At 41.2% G+C, this 20,577-nt stretch overlaps 1 protein-coding gene across 2 annotated transcripts in view; it reads right to left on the bottom strand.

Moving 5' to 3' along the window:
- The window catches only part of LOC309415257 (ceramide transfer protein-like), a gene marked incomplete at both ends in the record, with an annotated part of 145,897 nt that overhangs the window by 93,114 nt on the left and 32,206 nt on the right, over positions 1-20,577 (bottom strand). For both annotated transcript variants that reach the window (XM_082012723.1, XM_082012724.1), the window contains one exon: positions 7,079-7,195. In XM_082012723.1, the coding sequence (XP_081868849.1) occupies positions 7,079-7,195 (117 nt within the window). The remainder of the gene's footprint in view (positions 1-7,078; positions 7,196-20,577) is intronic.

Here is a 20,577-nt window from a genome sequence, read left to right as displayed (position 1 = left end):
GCTCCCCAGGGAAGTGGTCACAGCACCAAGCTTGTCAGAGTTCAAGGAGCCTCTGGACGACGCTCTTAGTCATATGGTTTAGTTTTAGGTAGTCCTGCGAGGAGCAGGGAGTTGGACTTGATGATCCTTATGGGTCCCTTCCAACTTGAGATATTCTATGACTCTACCAATAAAACTGTCCTTGTTAGGATAAAGTTAATTTTCTTCCTGATAGCTGGTATAGTGCTGTGTTTTGGATTTGGGATGAAAAAACGTTGATAACATACTGATGTTTTCAGTTGTTGCTAAGCAGTCAAGGATGGTTCAGCTTCTCATGCTGGCCTGCCAACACCTTAGTTGCTGTATATGTTCCCTGTTGTGCTGTCTCTGGGAACAGGGTCAAGGTTATCATTCTGCTGTACTCTGCAAGAGTTGCATATATGATATAAAATGGCTACTTATTAATTTGGTATTTGTACTCCGCATTGCCATCACCTCCATACTTTGTGACCCATCTCTTGGAAACTATTAATGATTATACTTTTTACCTTTTCTTTTCGGACAGCAAATTTAAGGGGGAGACACCTTCCTTCACCTTCCCCTTCTCTTCCCAGCTAGTTACAATAGCTCTTGAGAATTTTGAATATCCTTGGGATGTTTTAACTAGCATGTTCCTGTTCCTCCTGCTCCTGAATGTGTTCCAGGTCTTGTTTCAAGTTAAACAACTATTTAAGAATATCACCCAGAGATCTACCCCAAGGCTGGATAGTTATGAGTGGCAGGGTGTGGGGGACAGTATGGGCAAACGCCTAGGATGGTGTGCACCTCCAGTTTTCTGCAACTTCACCCCTGAACAAGTGCTGAATCCTGAAAAAATAGTAGATTATTTGGAAAGAGTATGCTGTCATCCTGACAATTCCAGAGACACACAAATCATTGCAACATGCTGGGGCCTGGCCCATGCCTACCGAGCCCTGTTCAACACTATTCAGTACCCTCAAGGGGAAGAGAAGGTCCCTGGATCTGATAACAAGATGACAGGCACTGCAACTACTCCAACCCCACAGCAACAGGCACCACAGATACTCCAACCCCAGCAACAGGCACTGCAGCTGAACCAGACAGCCAACCCATGCCAGTATCAGTCACCCCTATACAAAAGAAGAAATACTGAAAGTGAAAGTCAGCTCGCTTAGTAAGAGATGAAGAAGCTTCTTCTAAGAGGGACCAGGAGAAAGTAGTAGATGAGGCAAGCTACTCTGAAATCAAGCCATCATGAGAACAGGAGGAGGAAGAACTCATAAGAGGCAGTAACCACCCGCTCCTTATCCTGAAGAGAGCTGCGAGATATGCGAAAGGTTTTCAGCCATCATCCAGGTGAGCACATTGTCAGCTGGCTCCTCCAATGCTGGGATAATGGGGCCAGTAGCCAGGAATTAGAGAGTAGGGAGGCCAAGCAGCTGGGATCCCTGCCTAGGGAAGGGGGCATTGACAAGGCAATGGGGAAAGGGGCACAAGTCGTCAGCCTCTGGAGGCGACTCCTGTCTGGCATGAAGGAAGGGTATCCCTTCAAGGAAGAAGGTCTATGTCACCCAGGCAAGTGGACCACCATGGAGAGAGGTATCCAGTACCTGAGGAAGCTAGCTGTGGTGGAGGTGATTTATGGTGACCTGGACAACACAGATCCAGATGAAGACCAGTGCACATAACACGTGACGGAAGCTTGTACGGAGCACGCCATCATCGTATGCAAACTGCTTAGCAGTGATGACCTGGAAAGACGAAGAGGGACCAACAGTGGGTGAACTGGCTGGCCAACTCCAGCAATACAAAGGAAATATCTCCTCCTCCTCATGGGCCTGCATCTCTGCTGTGGAGAAACTGCCAGACATGATGGCTGAGAAACTGTCCCGGGAGTTTCAGCAATTCAAAGAGGATATGTTCTGCTCCCCACCTGTACAGAGCAGTATCTCAGCTATTAGGAATAAGCATTCTTCTGCTCGAGAGACAGTGTACACACCACAGGTCACCCTGTGGTCTTTTCTGTGGTCACACAGATAAAACATGAGGAAGTGGGATGGAAAATCTACCTCTACCTTTGAGGCAAGAGTAGATGAGTTACAAGGAGAGATTAAGACAGAAGGGGGTTCTTCCAGGAAAACTGCTGCTCCAGTTTTCAGTGAGCAGTTTCACAGACAAAGGAGAAGGGTTGGTCTGACTTCCAATCTTAATAAGTGACTTCAGATTTGTATTCACAAGAAGTGAGTAACATGTACTATGACCAGAATTAGAGGGGCACTGCCTCCACCCAGGTAGAGGAATGGGACAGAGTTTATTGGACTGAGTGGATTTGATGGCCTGGCACGTCAGATGCACAGGAACATAAGGCTCTAGCGGACACCGGTGCACAGTGTACCCTAATGCCATCAAGCTGTAAAGGGGCAGAATCCATTTGTATTTCCGGAGTGACAGGGTGATTCCAACAGCTGACTGTACTGGAGGCCAAAGTGAGCCTAACTGGGAATGAGTGGCAAAAGCACCCCATTGTGACTGGCCCAGAGGCTCCGTGCATCCTGGGTATAGACCACCTCAGCAGAGGGTATTTCAAGGGCCCAAAAGGGTACCGGTGGGCTTTTGGTATAGCTGCCTTGGAGACGGAAGAAATTAAACAGCTGTCCACCTTGCCTGGCCTCTCAGAGGACCCTTCTGTTGTTGGGGTTGCTGAGGTGACAATCACTACCACAACAGCACACTGACTGCAATAACACACCATCTGAGATTCCCTGATCCCCACCCATAAGCTGATTCATCAGCCGGAGAGCCAAGGAGTGATCAGCAAGACTCGCTCACCCTTTAACAGCCCCATATAGCCAGTGCAAAAGTCTAATGGAGAGTGGAGACTGACAGTAGACTATTGTAGCCTGAATGAAGTCACACCACTACTGAGTGCTGCCGTGCCAGACATGCTAGAACTTCAATATGAACTGGAGTCAAAGGCAACCAAGTGGTACGCCACAACTGATATTGCTAACGCGTTTTTCTCTATTCCTTTGGCAGCAGAGTGCAGGCCACAGTTTGCTTTCACTTGGAGGGGTGTCCAGTACACTTGGTTCCAAGTGCCCCAGGGGTGGAAACACAGCCCTACCATTTGCCATGGGCTGATCTAGACTGGAGCTTCACCCTGTCCCAGTGCAGAACACCTGCAATACATTGATGACACCATATGGGGCAACCCAGGAGAAGACATTTTTGAGAAAGGGAAGAAAATAATCCAAATCCTTCTGAAAGCTGGTTTGACCTTACTTTGTTTTATGGCAAAGGGACCTGCATAGGAGATCCAGTTCTTAGGAATAAAATGGCAAGATGGACGTCGACAGATCCCAATGGATGTGATCAACAAAATAACAGCTATGTCTCCACCAACTAGCAAAAAAGAAACACAAGCTTTCTTAGGTGTTTGGTGTTTCTGGAGAATGCATATACCAAATTACAGTCTGATTGTAAGCCCTCTCAAGTGACCCAGAAGAACAGTTTCAAATGGGGCCCTGAGCAACGACCCTTTAAACAAATTAAACAGGAAATAGTTCATGCTGTAGCCCTTGCGCAGTCCGGGCAGGACAAGGTGTTAGAAATGTGCTCTATACCACCGCTGGAGAGAATGGCCCTACCTGGAGTCTCTGGCAGAAAGCCCTGAGGGAAGACTCGAGGTTGACCCTAGGTCTTCAGAGTCAGGGATACAGAGGATCCAAGGCCCACTATACTCCAGCTGAAAGAGATACTGACAGCATATGAAGGAGTTCAAGCTGCTTTGGAAGTGGTTGGTACTGAAGCACAGATCCTCCTGGCACCCCCCCAACTGCCAGTTCTGGGCTGGATGTTCAAAGGGAGAGTCCCCACGTAGCATCAGCTGCATGATGTGTAGAGGAGTAAGTACGTCGCACTGATCACACAGCAGGTTTGAATAGGAAACCCCAGTCACCCAGGAATCCTGGAAGTGTTCATGGACTGTCCAGAAGGCAAAGATTTCAGAGTATCACCAGAGGAGGAGGTAACGCATGCTGAAGAGGCCCACTATATAATAAACTACCAGAAAACAAAAAGCAATATGCTCTGTTCACTGATGGGTCCTGTCATATTGTAGGCAAACATCAAAGGTGGAAAACTGCTGTACAGAGCCCTATACAACAAGTGGCAGAAGCTGCTGAAGGACAAGGTGAATCAAGTCAGTTTGCAGAGGTGAAAGCCATCCAGCTGGCTTTAGACATTGCTGAACAAGAAAAAAGGCCAATACTCTATCTCTATACTGACTCATGGATGGTGGCAAATGCCCTGTGGGGGTGGTTACAGCAATGGAAGCAGAGCAACTGGCAGCGCAGAGGCAAGCCCATCTGGGCTGCTGAATTGTGGCAAGATATTGCTGCCCAGGTAGGGAATCTGGTTGTAAAAGTACACCACATAGATGCCTGTGTACCCAAGAGTCGGGCCACCGAAGAACATCAGAACAACCATCAAGTGGATCAGGCTGCTAAGATTGAAGTGGCTCAGGTGGATCTGGACTGGCAACATAAGGGTGAATTATTTATAGCTCAGAGGGCCCATGACACCACAGGCCATCAGGGAAGAGATGCAACATATAGATGGGCTCGGGATCGAGGGGTGGACCTGACCATGGATGCTATTGCACAAGTTATCTATGAATGTGAAGCATGCACTGCAGTCAAGCAAGCCAAGCGGTTAAAGCCCCTCAGGTATGGAGGACGATGGTTGAAATATAAATATGGGGAGGCCTGGCAGACTGACTATATCACACTTCCACAAACTCGCCAAGGCAAGTGCTATGTGCTCACAATGGTGGAAGCAACCACCGGATGGCTGGAAACATATCCTGTGCCCCATGCCACCACCTGGAACACTATCCTGAGCCTTGAAAAGCAAGTCTTATGGCAACATGGCACCCCCGAAAGAATTGAGTCAGACAATGGGACTCATTTCCGAAACAACCTCATAGACACCTGGGCCAAAGAGCATGGCATTGAGTGGGTGTATCACATCCCCTATCATGCACCAGCCCTGGGAAAAATTGAACAATACAATGGACTGTTAAAGACTACACTGAAAGCAATGGGTGATGGGACATGCAAACATTGGGATAAATATTTAGCAAAAGCCACCTGGTTAGTCAACACTAGGGGATCTGCCAATCAAGCTGGCCCTGCCTAATCAAAACTCTTACGTACTGTAGAAGGGGATAAAGTCACTGTTGTTGCACATAAAAAATATGCTGGGGAAGACAGTCTGGGTTATTGTTGCCTTGGGCAAGGGTAAACCCATTCGTGGGACTGCTTTTGCCCAGGGACCTGGGTGCACTTGGTGGGTAATGCGGAAGGATGGGGAAGTCCAATGTGTACCTCAAGGAGATTTGATTTTGGGGGAGAATAGCCAGTGATTTGAATTGTATGATGTTAATTGCTATATAATACTGTATGTCATCACCACTATAGTTGCTATATGCCATATTAACAGTATTATAGTAAGAACCACCCAGATTAATGAAACCAAAGGAAGAGCAGCAGTGATAGAACCAGGACTGGCCTCAGCATGCAACAATCCAACACCACACGCCATTTCTCCTGCCCTAAAAGACTTATGTCAGATGGAGCCCTAAGTCATGGACTAAATGAACTCAATAGACATTTTAGAGGAATGGCCCATAAACTGAGGGAATGGTATCTGTCTGTATATATCAAAGGACAGGAAAAGTGGTAGTGATTAATTGGAATGTATTGCAAAGTGTAGAACCTGGGCATGACATAGATGGTATAGAATAATGGGTGAATACTGTCCTGGTTTTGGCTGGGATAGAGTTAATTTTCTTCCTAGTAGATGGTTTAGTGCTGTGTTTTAGATTTGGGATGAAAATAATATTGATAACATGCTGATATTTTCAGTTGTTGCTAAGCAGTCAAGGAGTGTTAAGCTTCTCATGCTGGCCTGCCAGTGAGAAGGCTGGGGGTGTATGGGAAGCTGGGAGGGGACACAGCCAGGACAGCTGACCCCAACTGGCCAAAATGATATTCCATACCATACGATGTCATGCTCAGTATATAAACTGGAGGAGTTGGCCAGGGAGGGGCTGTGGCTCAGGAACTAACTGGGCATCGGTCAGTGGGCGGTAAGCACATCACAGTTGCATTACTTGTTTTGTGTATTCTTTTATCATTATTATTTTTTTTCCTGTCCTATTAAACTGTCTTTATCTCAACCCACAAGTCCTACCTTTTTTCCCCTCAGTTCTCTCCCCCATCCCTCTGGGGTGGGGGTTGAGTCAACAGCTGTGTAGTGGCTTTAGCTATCTACCAGGTTAAACCACAGCAATAACCCAGATGCAGAAGTTGCACTGTGCTAGGTATTGTAGTTATATTCAACATCTTGGAGCAGTGCCTATCTTGTATCTGAAAACATAACAGATGTTTTGTATGCTACATACTTTTAAAATACCTGATCTTCAAGCCCTTTTGGTAAAATGAAATTAACAGAGTTCATTGGAAGAGATAAGGCATAGATCAGTAAAGCTGAACCAATATGCTAATTAACAGTAAGGTCTTAAAAGACAAGGAGACAAAAGCTAGTAATCAGATACAGTAAAAAGCAGCCAAGTGATGCAAGATTAGCCTAAAAACCAGAATGATTATGTAGGAAAATTGGCTCTAAGATTTACTAGTTTAAAATCTAGATAAGAACCAATTCAATAATCAGTGAGAGAGGATGGACAAAACCATTACAAAGTCACTCAAACAGAATCATAGAATCATTAAAGTGGGAAAGGACATCTAAGATCAAGCTTTTTCTTTTTCAAGCTAGAGAGCTCAAGAAGGGTTCATAGCTGTTGGCTCCCAGTTCTCTAAGCTCTTATATATGAAGGGTAAGCAAATGGAATACATTCCCTTGGAATACATTTAACACACTGCTTCAATCTTTAAGCTTTTATCTGTCATAAATACCTTGAGTACTTTAATGACTGTACAGTGAAGCTTACAACTCTCCACAAGCACCATCAGATCTAATAAGCAAGTAAGATAGGAAGTCAGAAAAAACATACCTTGTGTTGTTCTATTGCATCTACCCACTGTTGTCTGTGGTCTGGGTCCTGAGCTCGGAGGTACCAAACACTATCGTTTACACTAATATCAAATCTGCATTCATCAAAGTCATGGGGCTGCGAAAGAAAAGAGTGTAAGAATAGCTAAAATTATCAAAGTGATCAACAATATCTCACACTCTAAAATATTGTAATTAGGAAAACTGATTGATACTGCCTTGAATTCATCCTAGATTCTAAACTCCACTTGATGTAGCGGTCTCAAATAATGAGCTAACATACACGTCCATACAGAAAAATGCCAGTCATCTTAAACAGAAAAGCTTGTTTAGTACATGCTTATTAAACAAGATTGTCACAAAAAAGTTCCACACAAACACTGATCAAACCTTCATATTTCCAAAGCAATCCTGGAACAGTTAATAGCTGGGATAGTTATTTTTCTTCCTGATAGCTGGTATAGTGCTGTGTTTTGGATTTGGGATGAAAAAGTGTTGATAACATAGTCATCTTTTCAGTTGTTGCTAAGCAGTCAAGGATTTTTCAGCTTCCTGTGCTCTGGCCTGCCAGCAAGTAGGCTGGAGACACACAGGAAGCTGGGAGGGGACACAGCCAGGACAGCTGACTCAAATTAGCCAAAGAGATATTCCATACCATACAAAGTCATGCTCAGCATATAAAACTGGGGGAAGAAGGAAGGAGGGGGGACATTCTGAGTTATAGTGTTTTATCTTCCCAAGTAACTGTTGTGCATGGAGCCCTGCTTTCCTGGAGATGGCTGAACATCTGCCTGCTGATGGGGAGTAGTGAATGAATTCCTTGTTTTGCTTTGCTTGCATGTGTGGCTTTTGCTTTACCTATTAAACTGTCTTTATCTCGAGCCACGAGTTTTCTCACTTTTACTCTTCTGATTGTCTCCCCCATCCCACCTGGGGGGAGTGAGCGAGCAGCTGTGTGCTGCTTAGTTGCTGGCTGGGGTTAAACCATGACAGGGAGAAAATAAGATTAAAAGCTGTGGGTCAAGATAAAAAACAGGGAGATCACTTACCAATTATCATCATGGGCAAACCAGACTTGACTTGGTAAAAATTAATTTAATTTACTGCCCATTAAAAATAGAGCTGGATGGTGAGAAACAAAGACAAAACTAAAAGCACAGGTGCAGGGGGATGGGAGGTTGCAGTCAGTTCATAACAAATCTTAAAATATATCAGTCATAGAATTTTTGGGTTGGAAGGGACCTTTAAAGGTCATCTTGTCCAACCCCCCTGCAATGAGCAGGGGCATCTTCAACTAGATCAGGTTGCTCAGAGCCCCATCCAACCTGACCTTGAATGTTTCCAGGGATGGGGCATCTACCACCTCTCTGGGCAACCTGTTCCAGTGTTTCACCAACCCCATTGTGAAAAAATTTCTTCCTTATGTCTAGTCTAAATCTACCCTCTTTTAGTTTAAAAACATTATCCCTTGTCCTATTGCTACAGGCCCTGCTAAAAAGTCTGTCCCCATCTTTCTCATAGGCCCCCTTTAAGTATTGAAAGGCTGCAGTAAGGTCTCCCCAGAGCCTTCTCTCCTCCAGGCTTAACCACCCCAACTCTCTCAGCCTGTCCTCATAGGAGAGGTGTTCCATCCCCCTGATCATTTTTGTGGCCCTCCTCTGGACTTGCTCCAACAGGTCTCAGTACATGGAGCACATCCTCCTGCTCTCACCACAGGGCTGTTTCTTACACTTTTTCTTTACTCCTCTCACACTGCTGCACAGCATTTTTGCCCTTTCTTAACTGTTTACCCCATGGCACCATCACAGTGGCCAAGGGGCTCAGCTGTGCCCTGCAGTGGGTCCACTAGAGACAGCTAGAACATCCAGTGCACAGTGGCTGCCCTGCAGCCCCCACCCTTGCCACATACACCTAATGCAATTATAGAAGTGCATAAAGATCCTTTTTTCTCTACAAGTTATTTTTCAAGACACTTGGCTTTGGAAGTATAAACATTACAGATATTAAATGAAGTTATTACTTTTATTTTACAAAGCTGTCTTTTTTTAATATCATTAACTGTCCTAGATCTGTCAGGGTGAAACAACTTGGAGAAAGCATTATACTCCATTGTTTATCATACATTTTATTCAAAGTGTACTGGAAACTCAAGAGATGTGTCAAGTTCTAATTCAGTTCATTTGCAATACACCCCCCCCCCCAAGTTGATCCACAAACCTGGGTTTATTAGGGTCAGACAAAATTTACAACACAAAATTCTGGTTTCCCTTTTTGAATTCTAAAATCCAAGCAAAACCTAGTATAAATAAGACTAGGATGTCTTGTCTTTCCTTGCTGTTATTCTTAAGCAATAAGAATCCACTTTTTAGTTACATCAGCTAGCTGTATTTTTTACAGGATATAGGAAAACATTATTGCAAACAAGTAAAATGAGACCCACTTTATGTCTATCAAAACAGTGATGATCCTTTTAGGTGACAAAACATAGGACATCTAATCATTCTATGATTTGTTCATTACTACATTAAAAAGAAAAACTCTCTCATAATGGCACATTTACATGTACAGTAAAATCTTATCAAGAAAATGGGCTTAAAAATATAAAAGCCCGTTAAGTGTTTTCACATTCTTTGCTATTACCCATATATTTCACTTCAAATCTTATATTAGGATATTTGCCTTTCGAAGTGTCATGAAAAACCTTGGCTGAAGTAGAGGCCCACTGCACCCATGAAAGCAGAAGCACACTAAGCAGAATTTAATATTAGCTTGCTAGCATGCTATGCAAACTTTAAAATTAGCTTGGTTTAGTCCATTGCAAAGCAGCCCTCTCATCTGAGAATCGCCTTTTTAAGTCTGGAACAAGCATATATTATATGTGTTACTTTTGCAGTTAAACCACATTTTAAACTTGAAACCCATGGTTCTCAAGAATGAACCTGGTGAATCTGCACACCCAGAGAAGTTCAGATGCAGGAGTGATCATATAAAGAAGTAATTTTTAGTAATTCTTGTGTAGAATCAACTATCCTATAGCATTAAAGTACCCAATTTGTTAACGAATATTTTATCCAGTTATTTTCCTGTTAATTATGTGGAATTACTACGTAGCATCAAGTCATGCTGTATTGGTTTATACGTGAACACACCTCTAACGCATGCTATTCCCAACAGCCCACTGAAAAAACAATGACTTGCAATAGAAAAGTCTAGAATGTAACAAACGTGCACTTGAAATGTCAGCTAAACTTTCATCAAAGACATGGAATGGCACTGTGTTATTAGAAGAAATGAGGGCAAGACTGAAATAGTTGTAAGACAGCATGTGCACGCAACCATTGCCTGAAGTGATCTACCATTGACTGTGGATACTCTATGTAAAAGCTCCATGGATTAGTGAAGGGATGTTAACAGATTTAGGTACACACTGTGAGAAATTAGGATATAACCAGTGGGCCTGTCATGTTTGAACACAGTCTGAAGAACCCTAAGCTCCATTGAAGTCATAACTTGTGTTTAGTGCTATCAGTTAATGACTCCAGGATATGAGATACTGGAAATGGAAGCATGCATGGTGTCATCTTGGTGGGAATTAAACCAGAGAACGAAGTCCCCTGCAGAAAAATGCAAATGATGCTTCTCAGATATCCAATAGGAGCAAAATATTTGCAATATCCACTGACATCATATATTAGCCATGGAAAAAAAAAAAAAATCAGAATTATACCACCTGGAAAAACATCAGCTTAGAATTGATATGAAATCACCGAGTTAAACTCATTAGGAATACCATCATATACAGGAAGAAGTTAGAGTTATTAATCAGGCAGGAAGCAAGGCAACTTGATATCAACTTTAAAGAATGCAGAACTAAGTTTTACCAGGACAGTCAAATACAGGAACAAGAATCACATACACTTCTGCACCCCTAAAAAAAAAAAAAAAAAAAATCACTATTTGTGTATTGTTTAGCTGTCTTTTTGTTACATCTCATACTGTGTACTGCAGTATGCCGTTGAAGATCAAAAAGTTGTACATACACCAACAGTCCAATATGGATTTCACAAGAAAACCATGAGGCAACACCCAGACAGGATACTCTACCCTAAGAGCAAAGCCATGCTTTGCAGCAGTACTGTTGAGCTGTCAGAGAGAGTACAACACCCTGGACTCAGGCTCAGTGATGGGAACGGAGAGCTCCCATCCTACGAAAGCAGGGAAGCTGCAGCTAGAGGCCTGCTGTATCCATGACAGCAACACACTAAGCAGACTTTAAGATTAGCTTGCTTTGAATCCAAACATAAGCAACTTAATACAGTATGACTGTATAAGCATTTCTATAAATGCAGTGCTATCATTACTAACGACATGCCAACTATGCTAACTATACAAGGCCCCAGTCCTGATCTGTAAGGCTCATTATCAACTTATGAAAACTGGCTCAGTGAACTAGAGCTTGGTACCAGGTGTCTCTTGTTATGACATACAAATTAAGCATGAGATAACAAAGGCCTTGAAAATATGGATACAGACTAAAAGCAGAGGCCCCAGAACCATAAACAATTCATTAATGGTCAATTACTGGTCAGTGAAAAAGTGCAGCCTCCAGAGCTGGGAAGACTGCTTTTGCTCTAAGCAGCAGCAGCTACACAAGGGGCAGGAAAAAAACCAACAAAAAACAAAACAGCTGAGCAACAGGGCAATGCACCTGTTGCAGCCTGGGAAAGTAACACTCCCTCCCCCCTCCATCACACAGGATTAGTCCAGGAGCAGGAGCCAAGGATTAAAAATCACCTAGCAACTCAATCATTTTATAAAAGATGGTTGTAAAAGATCACAAATTGGGGCAGGGTTGGCAGAAGATGACTACTTCAATTCTGTCCCTGTCCTATCATCTGTGTCCCATTCCCCCCCCCATGATGGAGCTCTTCAGTCAGGTCACCTTGACCTCAGCAACTAGGACCATAAAGAACAAAGATATCAAGTTAGCTATGTGGCATTGGCTCCATGGTACTGCATACTTGCAGGTAATTTAGGATATAAGTGTTAAAGACTAACTGCTTTGAATACATAATGATAATGGTTAATGTGTAGTAACCTAATTATCACTAATGTATAGTGATAATTAACAACATGTAAGATCTAATTATAAGCACAAGGTATGTTACTAACAAATGTCAGCCTAAAAGCTTTCATTCTAAAGTTTGAAATTGACCTGATGAGAGTTTAGACTGACATCACAACTATCTCTAATTCCTTGATATATATACTAAAAAATAAATCTATTTGTGTACATATAGATATATATGCACACATATTTAGTTGTGAAACAACTTTTCTCCTGCAACTTAAAACTTTAAGAATACAGGACACTAGTCACAATGCAATCTGGGTTCTTAAGTGTCTGGAGACATGGGGTAGCAAATCCTGTTCAACTGATCCTCTTAACTGGGGAATGGTAGACTTCAACTGAGTCTGGACATGCCAAACAGACTAAGAAGTGGCTGAAGCCTGCCAGAAGATTTGATCTAAACCATATTGATTAGAATTCATTATGAACATGGCAAAAGCAGCAACTGAAGTTTACGTCTAAAGGAGGAGGCAAAAAGATGAACTCTGAGAAGCAGAAACAACACTGAAGAAGTCATCTCTGAAGAACTACTGTGTGTATGAACAGAAGTGAAAAGCTGATGAGTCAGCAACTTTAGGAGGCAGCAAAACAGGAGATGGCCTGGTGCAGCTGCATATTAGATATTTTAAAAAGTATTCTGACCCTTTTACTTAGCATTCCGGGAATGCATCTCAGAGAAAGTGAGGTCTGGTATTAAATAAATCCTCAGAGATGTTAAAAGTGTCATTAATGGCTAACACAATACAGATCAGATAATCAACAGCAGGTTGCCTAGCAGGACTGTTGAGCAACACTACAACCCTGGAGGGGGGTGACATGTGAACAAACCATATCCACTAACAGTCAATGAATCTTGGGAAGATTCATAGACATTCAGATTGAGCAAGAAGGAAGATTGCAAATATCACTGAAAAAATTTGCTGACGTATATAACCATAGCTTTAACACCAAACACAAACACTGGAATTATTTAAGGCTTGGTATAGCATCTGTGAGAAAGAGGTCCACAGCATGAAAACGCTCAGATTAACCCATGGGCAGAAATTATGATCCTGAAGTAGATGTCAAATCATGAACACTGTTAAAACCTAATTCTTTTAATAAAAAAAGTGGGGGAGTGATATTCTAAATGATAATAAAAAGTTGACAGAAGTACTGTTGGATTATAGCCCTAATTTCAAGTGCATGGTAACATATGATTATATTCAAGTACTAAAGCTGAATTCTTCAGTAATATTAAGTAATCCTAAAATATTTGGTCATTTAACACACATTACTGATTCCCCCCCCATCTTGTTCATATTATGTCAAAGAATTCCATAATGATTAACAGACTCACTTAAGCTGACCTGAATGCGTATTTTTCTACTTCTGACTCAATTTCCTCAATACAATACTAAGGAAGATATCTTCTATTTCTCTACCCAGCCAAAGAATTGCTCTTTTTGCTTGCTGAGGATATCAGCACTCTATAGCACTTTGATAAATACAGGACAACATCCTGACATTTTCACTTTGAACATCAACCCATCCATTGCTGGTTCAGATAACTCAAAGACTATAACATTCATATACAAATTTGTACAGAGGATGTGAATGTTAAAAATAATTGTCCAGGAGAATCCCATGATCCAAGCAACTTCTGCTTGCCTCACCAACACTGGCCCCATCTCACTATCTCCTAGGCATCAACTCTTTCTCTCCTTCACTCTTCTGTTGCTCTTTGGCATTTTCCTCTCCAGAATACAATCACCTCAGGCCTTTCACATATGAGTAAGCATTCCTGACCACACTTGCCTCTGTAGGGTTTTTTTGGATGTGCTGTCTACAATCTCCATTCAGACTTCTCTCCCATTTTGCCAAGATTTTCCACCAATCTTGATGTAACTATTTGATTATTTAAGGCACACACCAAAGCCTAAAAGTACTATTTGCCTCATGTCCTAAATAAACCCCTATCTAGTTAGAGCTTGTATTCTATGTCTTAGTTTATTCAAGTCATCTTTTTAATGGCAATTAAGGCTGAGGAAGCACTTTATCAAGTTACAGAAAATGAATTATTTAATTAAATGCTCACCACTTCATACTAAAACAGATTGTTTTCCAACCTCAGACAGCTGGAAACAATATTTCCCCATGCAATTAGCAATTATTACAAATTTACTGCTATGGTATTTCTGCCCAGGGCACGGATTTATAGCTTAGCTTTTTTAATAAAAGCTTTCACCAACTAAAAGCTATCAGTTCCCATTCAACTTAACTAGCAGCTGACAGAATCAAAACTATCAGTAGATAAAAGTCACAGTGACATCATTCTTCTAGCATAAGCAAGTCTGTTAGCAAGATCAAAGATCAGAGCAGTAGCTAGAAAAAGCTAATCCAAAGTTTACCCACATTAATCTTCCCAGCAGGTCCACTTCTATACACTAGCACTCCAACTGCTTCAGAAATTCTTTAAAATTATATTAAATATGAATGTAACAGTAAGACACCAATGTACTATTAATATCATGGTGAGTTTTTCAAAATCAATTTTGCAATACATGATTCTTCATGCTAAAAGTGCTTTAAACAATACTACTAAGAATATTTGTTTAGCACTGACATTCCCTTCAATTAAAAATAAATACACATCTTGAAAACAAATATTTGTAGAGTTTAAAGTTTCTGTGCAAAAAAACTCACAGGAAGCTTCTCTATCTGTTTAAATTGACAAATGTATGAAGCATGTTAACTTGTCCATCTATTTTTAAAGATGTCAATCTGTACTTCCTCTCACAAGTGTCCAATTATTAATGGTGGCTAGCGTCATACTATAAATAAACCAGAAATACTGCTAGACAGAGTAAGGAGGGTTATTCAACTAACAGTATCTTTTAGAGAGTGGTGAAAGTTTTTTTTATTATCAGTTGATTACTGGAAAGAACTGTCTCCAGTGAAACACTAGCACAGGTTGCCCAGAGATGAACAGTAGATGCCCCATCCCTGGAAACATTGAAGGTCAGGCTGAATGGGGCTCTGAGCAACCTGATCTAATTGAAGATGTCCCTGCTCATTGCAGGGGGGTTGGACTAGACCTTTAAAGGTCCCTTCCAACTCAAACTATTCTATGATTCTTCAGACTATGTGTAAGAAAATGAGAAGGTTAAAATTGGAAACTGCCAGTTTAGCTCTTTCACATATAGTATTCTTGTTCTTTTGGTAAACCAGAGCTAAAATATGTTTATTCCAGCCCCGATTTATAACATGAATATTAAGTTCTTCACAATAGCAATTTATTGTTATTTAGAAAAGTAAGCTAAGGCAATTCACTACACTGTCTCAGACAGACTTCAGTTTTCTATCTTCTTGTCTGTCCCAAGCTCCAGATATCCACAAGCAATAGATACTCAAGAAACCCACCCTTTCAGAAATGCATTCTGCAGGGGAATGGCTGGCAACTTGTATATTAATATGAAACATCATTGCTGCCTTCATTAAGCAACAGTTCTTTCCAATTACTGTTTCTGGACACAAACTAGTTTACTAAAAATATCTCCATTACACAAACTGCATTCATTACTCAATCCTAGCCCAGGCATTTCCACAGAATTGTCTAAACATATCTTTACAACACCGTAACAACAAAATGTTCTAAAACCACTAATAAACAATAGCATGTTTTCATTAAGACTTTTACATGAGTATACATCATCTCAGTATAACCAAAACCAAGGAAAATCATTGCATCACAGTTACTGCATCTTGTTTAAGCTACCAAATTAGAAATCAAAGTTTTTCTACATCAGTAATACACAACGTAAAACGAAGACCAACCACTGGATTAAAACAACATAGCAGGTATGAAACCTATCTGAATAAAAGCTCAAATTTAAGTTGGAACAAACTTTTTGAACTCTTCCTGTATAGGTAGTCACCTCTAGTGACAAAAAATACAAAGTGCACACATGGCTGAGTTTAAGCATTCTTAAAAGTTAAAGCATGACATTTCTATAAGCGTTTTTCAAGATCCATACAGAAGAGCTGTCCTGACCAGCCAAGTCCTTTCTAGAAAAACCCTAGAATTTATGAGAAACACTTCATTGTTAAGAATTTGTTAACAGGTTTGAAAAAATCTATTAATATAAATTACCACCAGGATTAAATTAGTGCTGGCCTTTCTGTGAGACTGCCTGGAGCGGGGGGGGGGGGCACACAGCAGATTAACTTCACCTCGAGAGGTCCCTTCCAGTTTTTTTATGCATACCAAGTTACTTCTTGATATATCACACTGTCACTGCATGAGATAGTACAAGTCCCTCTGTACAAAAGCAGCAATGTCACTATCAGAATAAACAGTAATCAAGGCAAAGACAATACAAGCTGAAAGGCAAGTTTCCCTGGAAGTTGGACTTCCAAACTCTGCAAAGCCTTCCTGTGTGTTTTTAATGACAGACCCTAGACCTTCTAACTCCAAAGCTGCATCCCACAGATCTACCATTACAAAACTGCCATCAACATCCACTCCTAACCATGTACACAGAAGTCCTCACTGAAAGCTTGACTTGATGAATTGAAGAACTACAGAGTTTTATGGCAATGAAGGATATCTTTAATAAACATTATCTGTCTTTGACAATCAACTGCAGCAGTAATTTAGGATGTCCAAGCCAGAGTAATAGAACAATTAATTAATTAATCCTTAATTGGTTATTTCAAAACTTAATTTGATTATTTCAAAACTTCCAAAGGGGGGAAATGTAACCAAGGTGATGGGGGAATCAAACGATAATTAGAAAATAGGTTAGTAATAAGTTGTAAAAGACGTAACTATAGGAATAGGTTACGCACCAGTGTTATGCACCAGCAATGCTGCTCGAGAACCCACCTAACCCTTCCCATCTTGATTTAATTATCAAGGAGTTAAGTGTAACATTGTGATCATGGTATTATGTTTTGTTCTAATAACAAGTAGCTAGCAAGAAGGAACACCTTGGTCAGTTCTACGGTCCGGTGGGTGGGTAATTATTCATTCTATAGTCTTGTCTTAAAACAAAGGACTGTGGGGTGAATGATTGCATATTGGACCGACAGCCCGTGAAGGTCTATTTAGTGTTGCCAAGCTTAAGTGAACTTTGTAGGAAAGGTAATTCCGGCAGGGGGAGATCGCGACCACCGACTCAGAGACCACCCACTCAAGAAACCCTCTGACTCAAAAGATCAAGGAAGTAAAATCCCAAGAAATTATAGTGAGCATGCATGGTCATTTACATGGTAGGCGAGGAATACTTAACCAATCATTGTATGGATACTTGATGAATATGTATTAATCTTGCCTATAAATGTTTGATTTTTGAACTGATCGATGAACACTGTTATAAATGATTTAGTCCCAAACAGGATTCCAATTCAAATTTACAATTTATTAAGCGAATAGAGGCAAGCAAACAGCGCTGGGTGCGCCGGGAGTCTCTGCTCCACCAAGACGCACGCGGTCCTGGTTTATATCCTGTCCGTTAATACATATTAATGAACAGGCGTGTCTTCTTCAGCGCATGCCCTCTTCTCCTGCTAGAGTCTTCTCGAATCTTCCTCGGCGTGCCCCCAGGATGACCCCAAACCTTATGCATGCACTTTCTTTACACAATACTATGCGGTCAGTGGTCAAACTGGTTTGAGCTGATATACCAGCAAAGTAGTTTAACTTTCTCCTGTAAAATACCCCTTTTTATGGTGCAGGAGAAATCCATGAAAGTACAGAAGATTACACTTCATCACACGAATCAGATGAACATATTTCACAATCCCCCATCTTTTTCTTTATAGTATTGATTCATGTTTTCATTTCCAATTGAGTATAACCGAGTAGATTAATCTAGTAACAATCCCCCACATATCCTCAATACAACTATCCCCATTTTAGTAAGCCGATCACCACCCATAAAATCTCCCCAAAATCCTCCTAGATTGATTCCATTCCAAGTTTGTCTCTCAGGAGGCCATTCGTTCTCCCTAATTTATGGGTAACAGGAAAAAACTAGGTTTTATTGTTGATTACAGGTATGCGCTCTACAATTAGAAAAGGTCCTCACTTTTCCATTTTTCTGGGGTAAACCCCAGCTGGACTTGTTCCAATATTGACTACAGTTATTTGCCATAGTCAGAGTCCAAGGAACTCACCCCAAGTAGAACTAGAAGAGGTCCGGTCAGGGCCATAGTGATCAGCGGTCACAGCCCGAAGGGGTTGCAGCCCTTGGCAGACCCTTTTTAAGCCGCAACACCAGTTCCCCTCCGGTCTTGCCCTCTTCTTTCCTTTAAGGGGGTGCTTTCTTAGTACCCAAATTAATTGAGCACTGCTTGTGAAGGCCAGAGCTTTGCTAGATCAGTGGTTTGTCCAGACCTAAGCACTTGCCCGAGCCTGGCAATCCTCTTTATTTGCAAGGCTTTATGGCTACAGAAAACTGCCAGTTAGCCTGCAACACTAATCTTACAAATACACACCACCTTCTACACAAAGGACAAATTCTAGTTCCAGCTCCTTTTTCCTGTTCTTCTTTTGCCAACAACTCCTTCCGATTATACTCGTTTGGAGTACCCATTGTTGTTTCCTATTACCCTTTCCCATTGTTTTCCAAACTTGGGGATTACTTACATTTCTCTCCATAGCTTCCCATGGCCATCGTTCACCTTGATTTGTTCCACCACAAACGTAACAATTAGTTATATTCAATGACTTTACAAATAGATTTTTAGCAACTGTGGGAATTTCATGTTTCACTCCTGTTTCATTACAGGAGTAGCCACAATAAAATTCCCACAGCAGTTTAGTCAGATGTGACTTTCCACTCCTTCACTGGACCTTTCACTTGCGACACATGTGTCCATCCTTTTTCAGCAGTTCTCACAGCTGTTTCTGTAGTTAATAAAACAAGGAAAGGTCCTTCCCAGAGGGGAGATAGGTTTCCTTCTTTTCATGTTTTTATCAGAATTTTATCTCCTGGTTCTAACTGATGGATTGCAAATCCTAAAGGTGGTGTTTGGGCCACCATCCCAATCTCTCTTAATTCTTTTAATCTTTTTCCAATGGTAATTATATATTGTTGGATACTATGATCCTCAATTACATTGTTCCCCAGAGGCATTCCTTGAAAATAAGGCATGCCATATAACATTTCATATGGCGATAATCCAGTCTCACTGTATGGTTTCGTTCTTATGTTTAGAAGTGCCAATGGTAAACATTTCGTCCAGGGCATTTGTGTCTCAATCATTAATTTAGCCAATTGTTGTTTTATTGTTTGATTCATTCTTTCTACCTTCCCCGAGCTTTGTGGATGCCACGGAGTGTGGTATTCCCACTGTATACCTAATGATTGACATAATAGTTTTATTATTTTAGAAGTAAAATGTGTGCCCTGGTCAGAATCAATGTACTGGATTATCCCATATCTAGGTATCAAATGTTCCAATAAAATTTTTACCACCATCTGTGCCGTAGCTCGTGCTACAGGGTACGCTTCTACCCACTGTTTTAAATGATCTACTATTACCAATAAATATTTTATCCTCCCTACCTTAGGCAATTCAGTGAAATCGACTTGTACTTTCTCAAAAGGTCTGTAAGCTGTTTTTCTCCCTCCCGTGGCTGTTTGTCGAAACACTGTCTTATTTACCTTTTGACAGGTTAAGCAACCTTGTGTAATTTGCTTTGCTATTTCAAAAATTCCAATACCACCAAATTGTTTAAGAAAATGATCACTTAACGCTTTTGTACCCCAATGTGTTTGCGCATGCAAACGTTCTAATATTCGCCTGGTGTAGGCTTTTGGCAACATTTCTCGCCCATCGGGCAGTGTCCATTTTCCTTGTTCTAATTTAGCTCCTATTTTCTCCAATTTTGTTTGTTCTTCTGGCGTAAACTTCTTCTCTCTTTCCTCTCATTCTTCTTTGCTGGTGTCCTCCTTTGTTTGTATGACATTAATTTTGGCAACTTTAGTCCTCAAGGCTGCTTCCTGGGCCTCTTTATCTGCTAAGTTATTTCCTCTAGTTCGGTAATCTAATCCCTTTTGGTGTCCCCTCACATGTACCACTGCTATCTCCTTTGGTTCTCTTAACGCCTTCAAAATCTTTACTATTAATTCTTGATGTATTAAATTCCTCCCTTGAGTATTAATCAAACCTCTTTCTTCCCAAATTTTTCCAAAAGTGTGGACCACCCCATATGCGTATTTAGAATCTGTAAATATAGTCCCACTTCTTCCTTTTAATAATTCCAGGGCCTTACATAGGGCATACAGCTCACAAGCCTGAGCTGACCATGATGGACTCAGAGGTCCTGATTCCACAAGTTCCAAGTCCTTATTAATTACTGCATAACCCGATTTTCTCTT

Source organism: Phaethon aethereus (assembly GCF_964289735.1).
Source record: "Phaethon aethereus genome assembly, chromosome: W".
In the NCBI taxonomy this organism is placed as follows: Eukaryota; Metazoa; Chordata; class Aves; order Phaethontiformes; family Phaethontidae; genus Phaethon; species Phaethon aethereus.
Note: the sequence above shows the minus strand (reverse complement) of the source record. Positions and strands in the feature narration are given on the sequence as shown.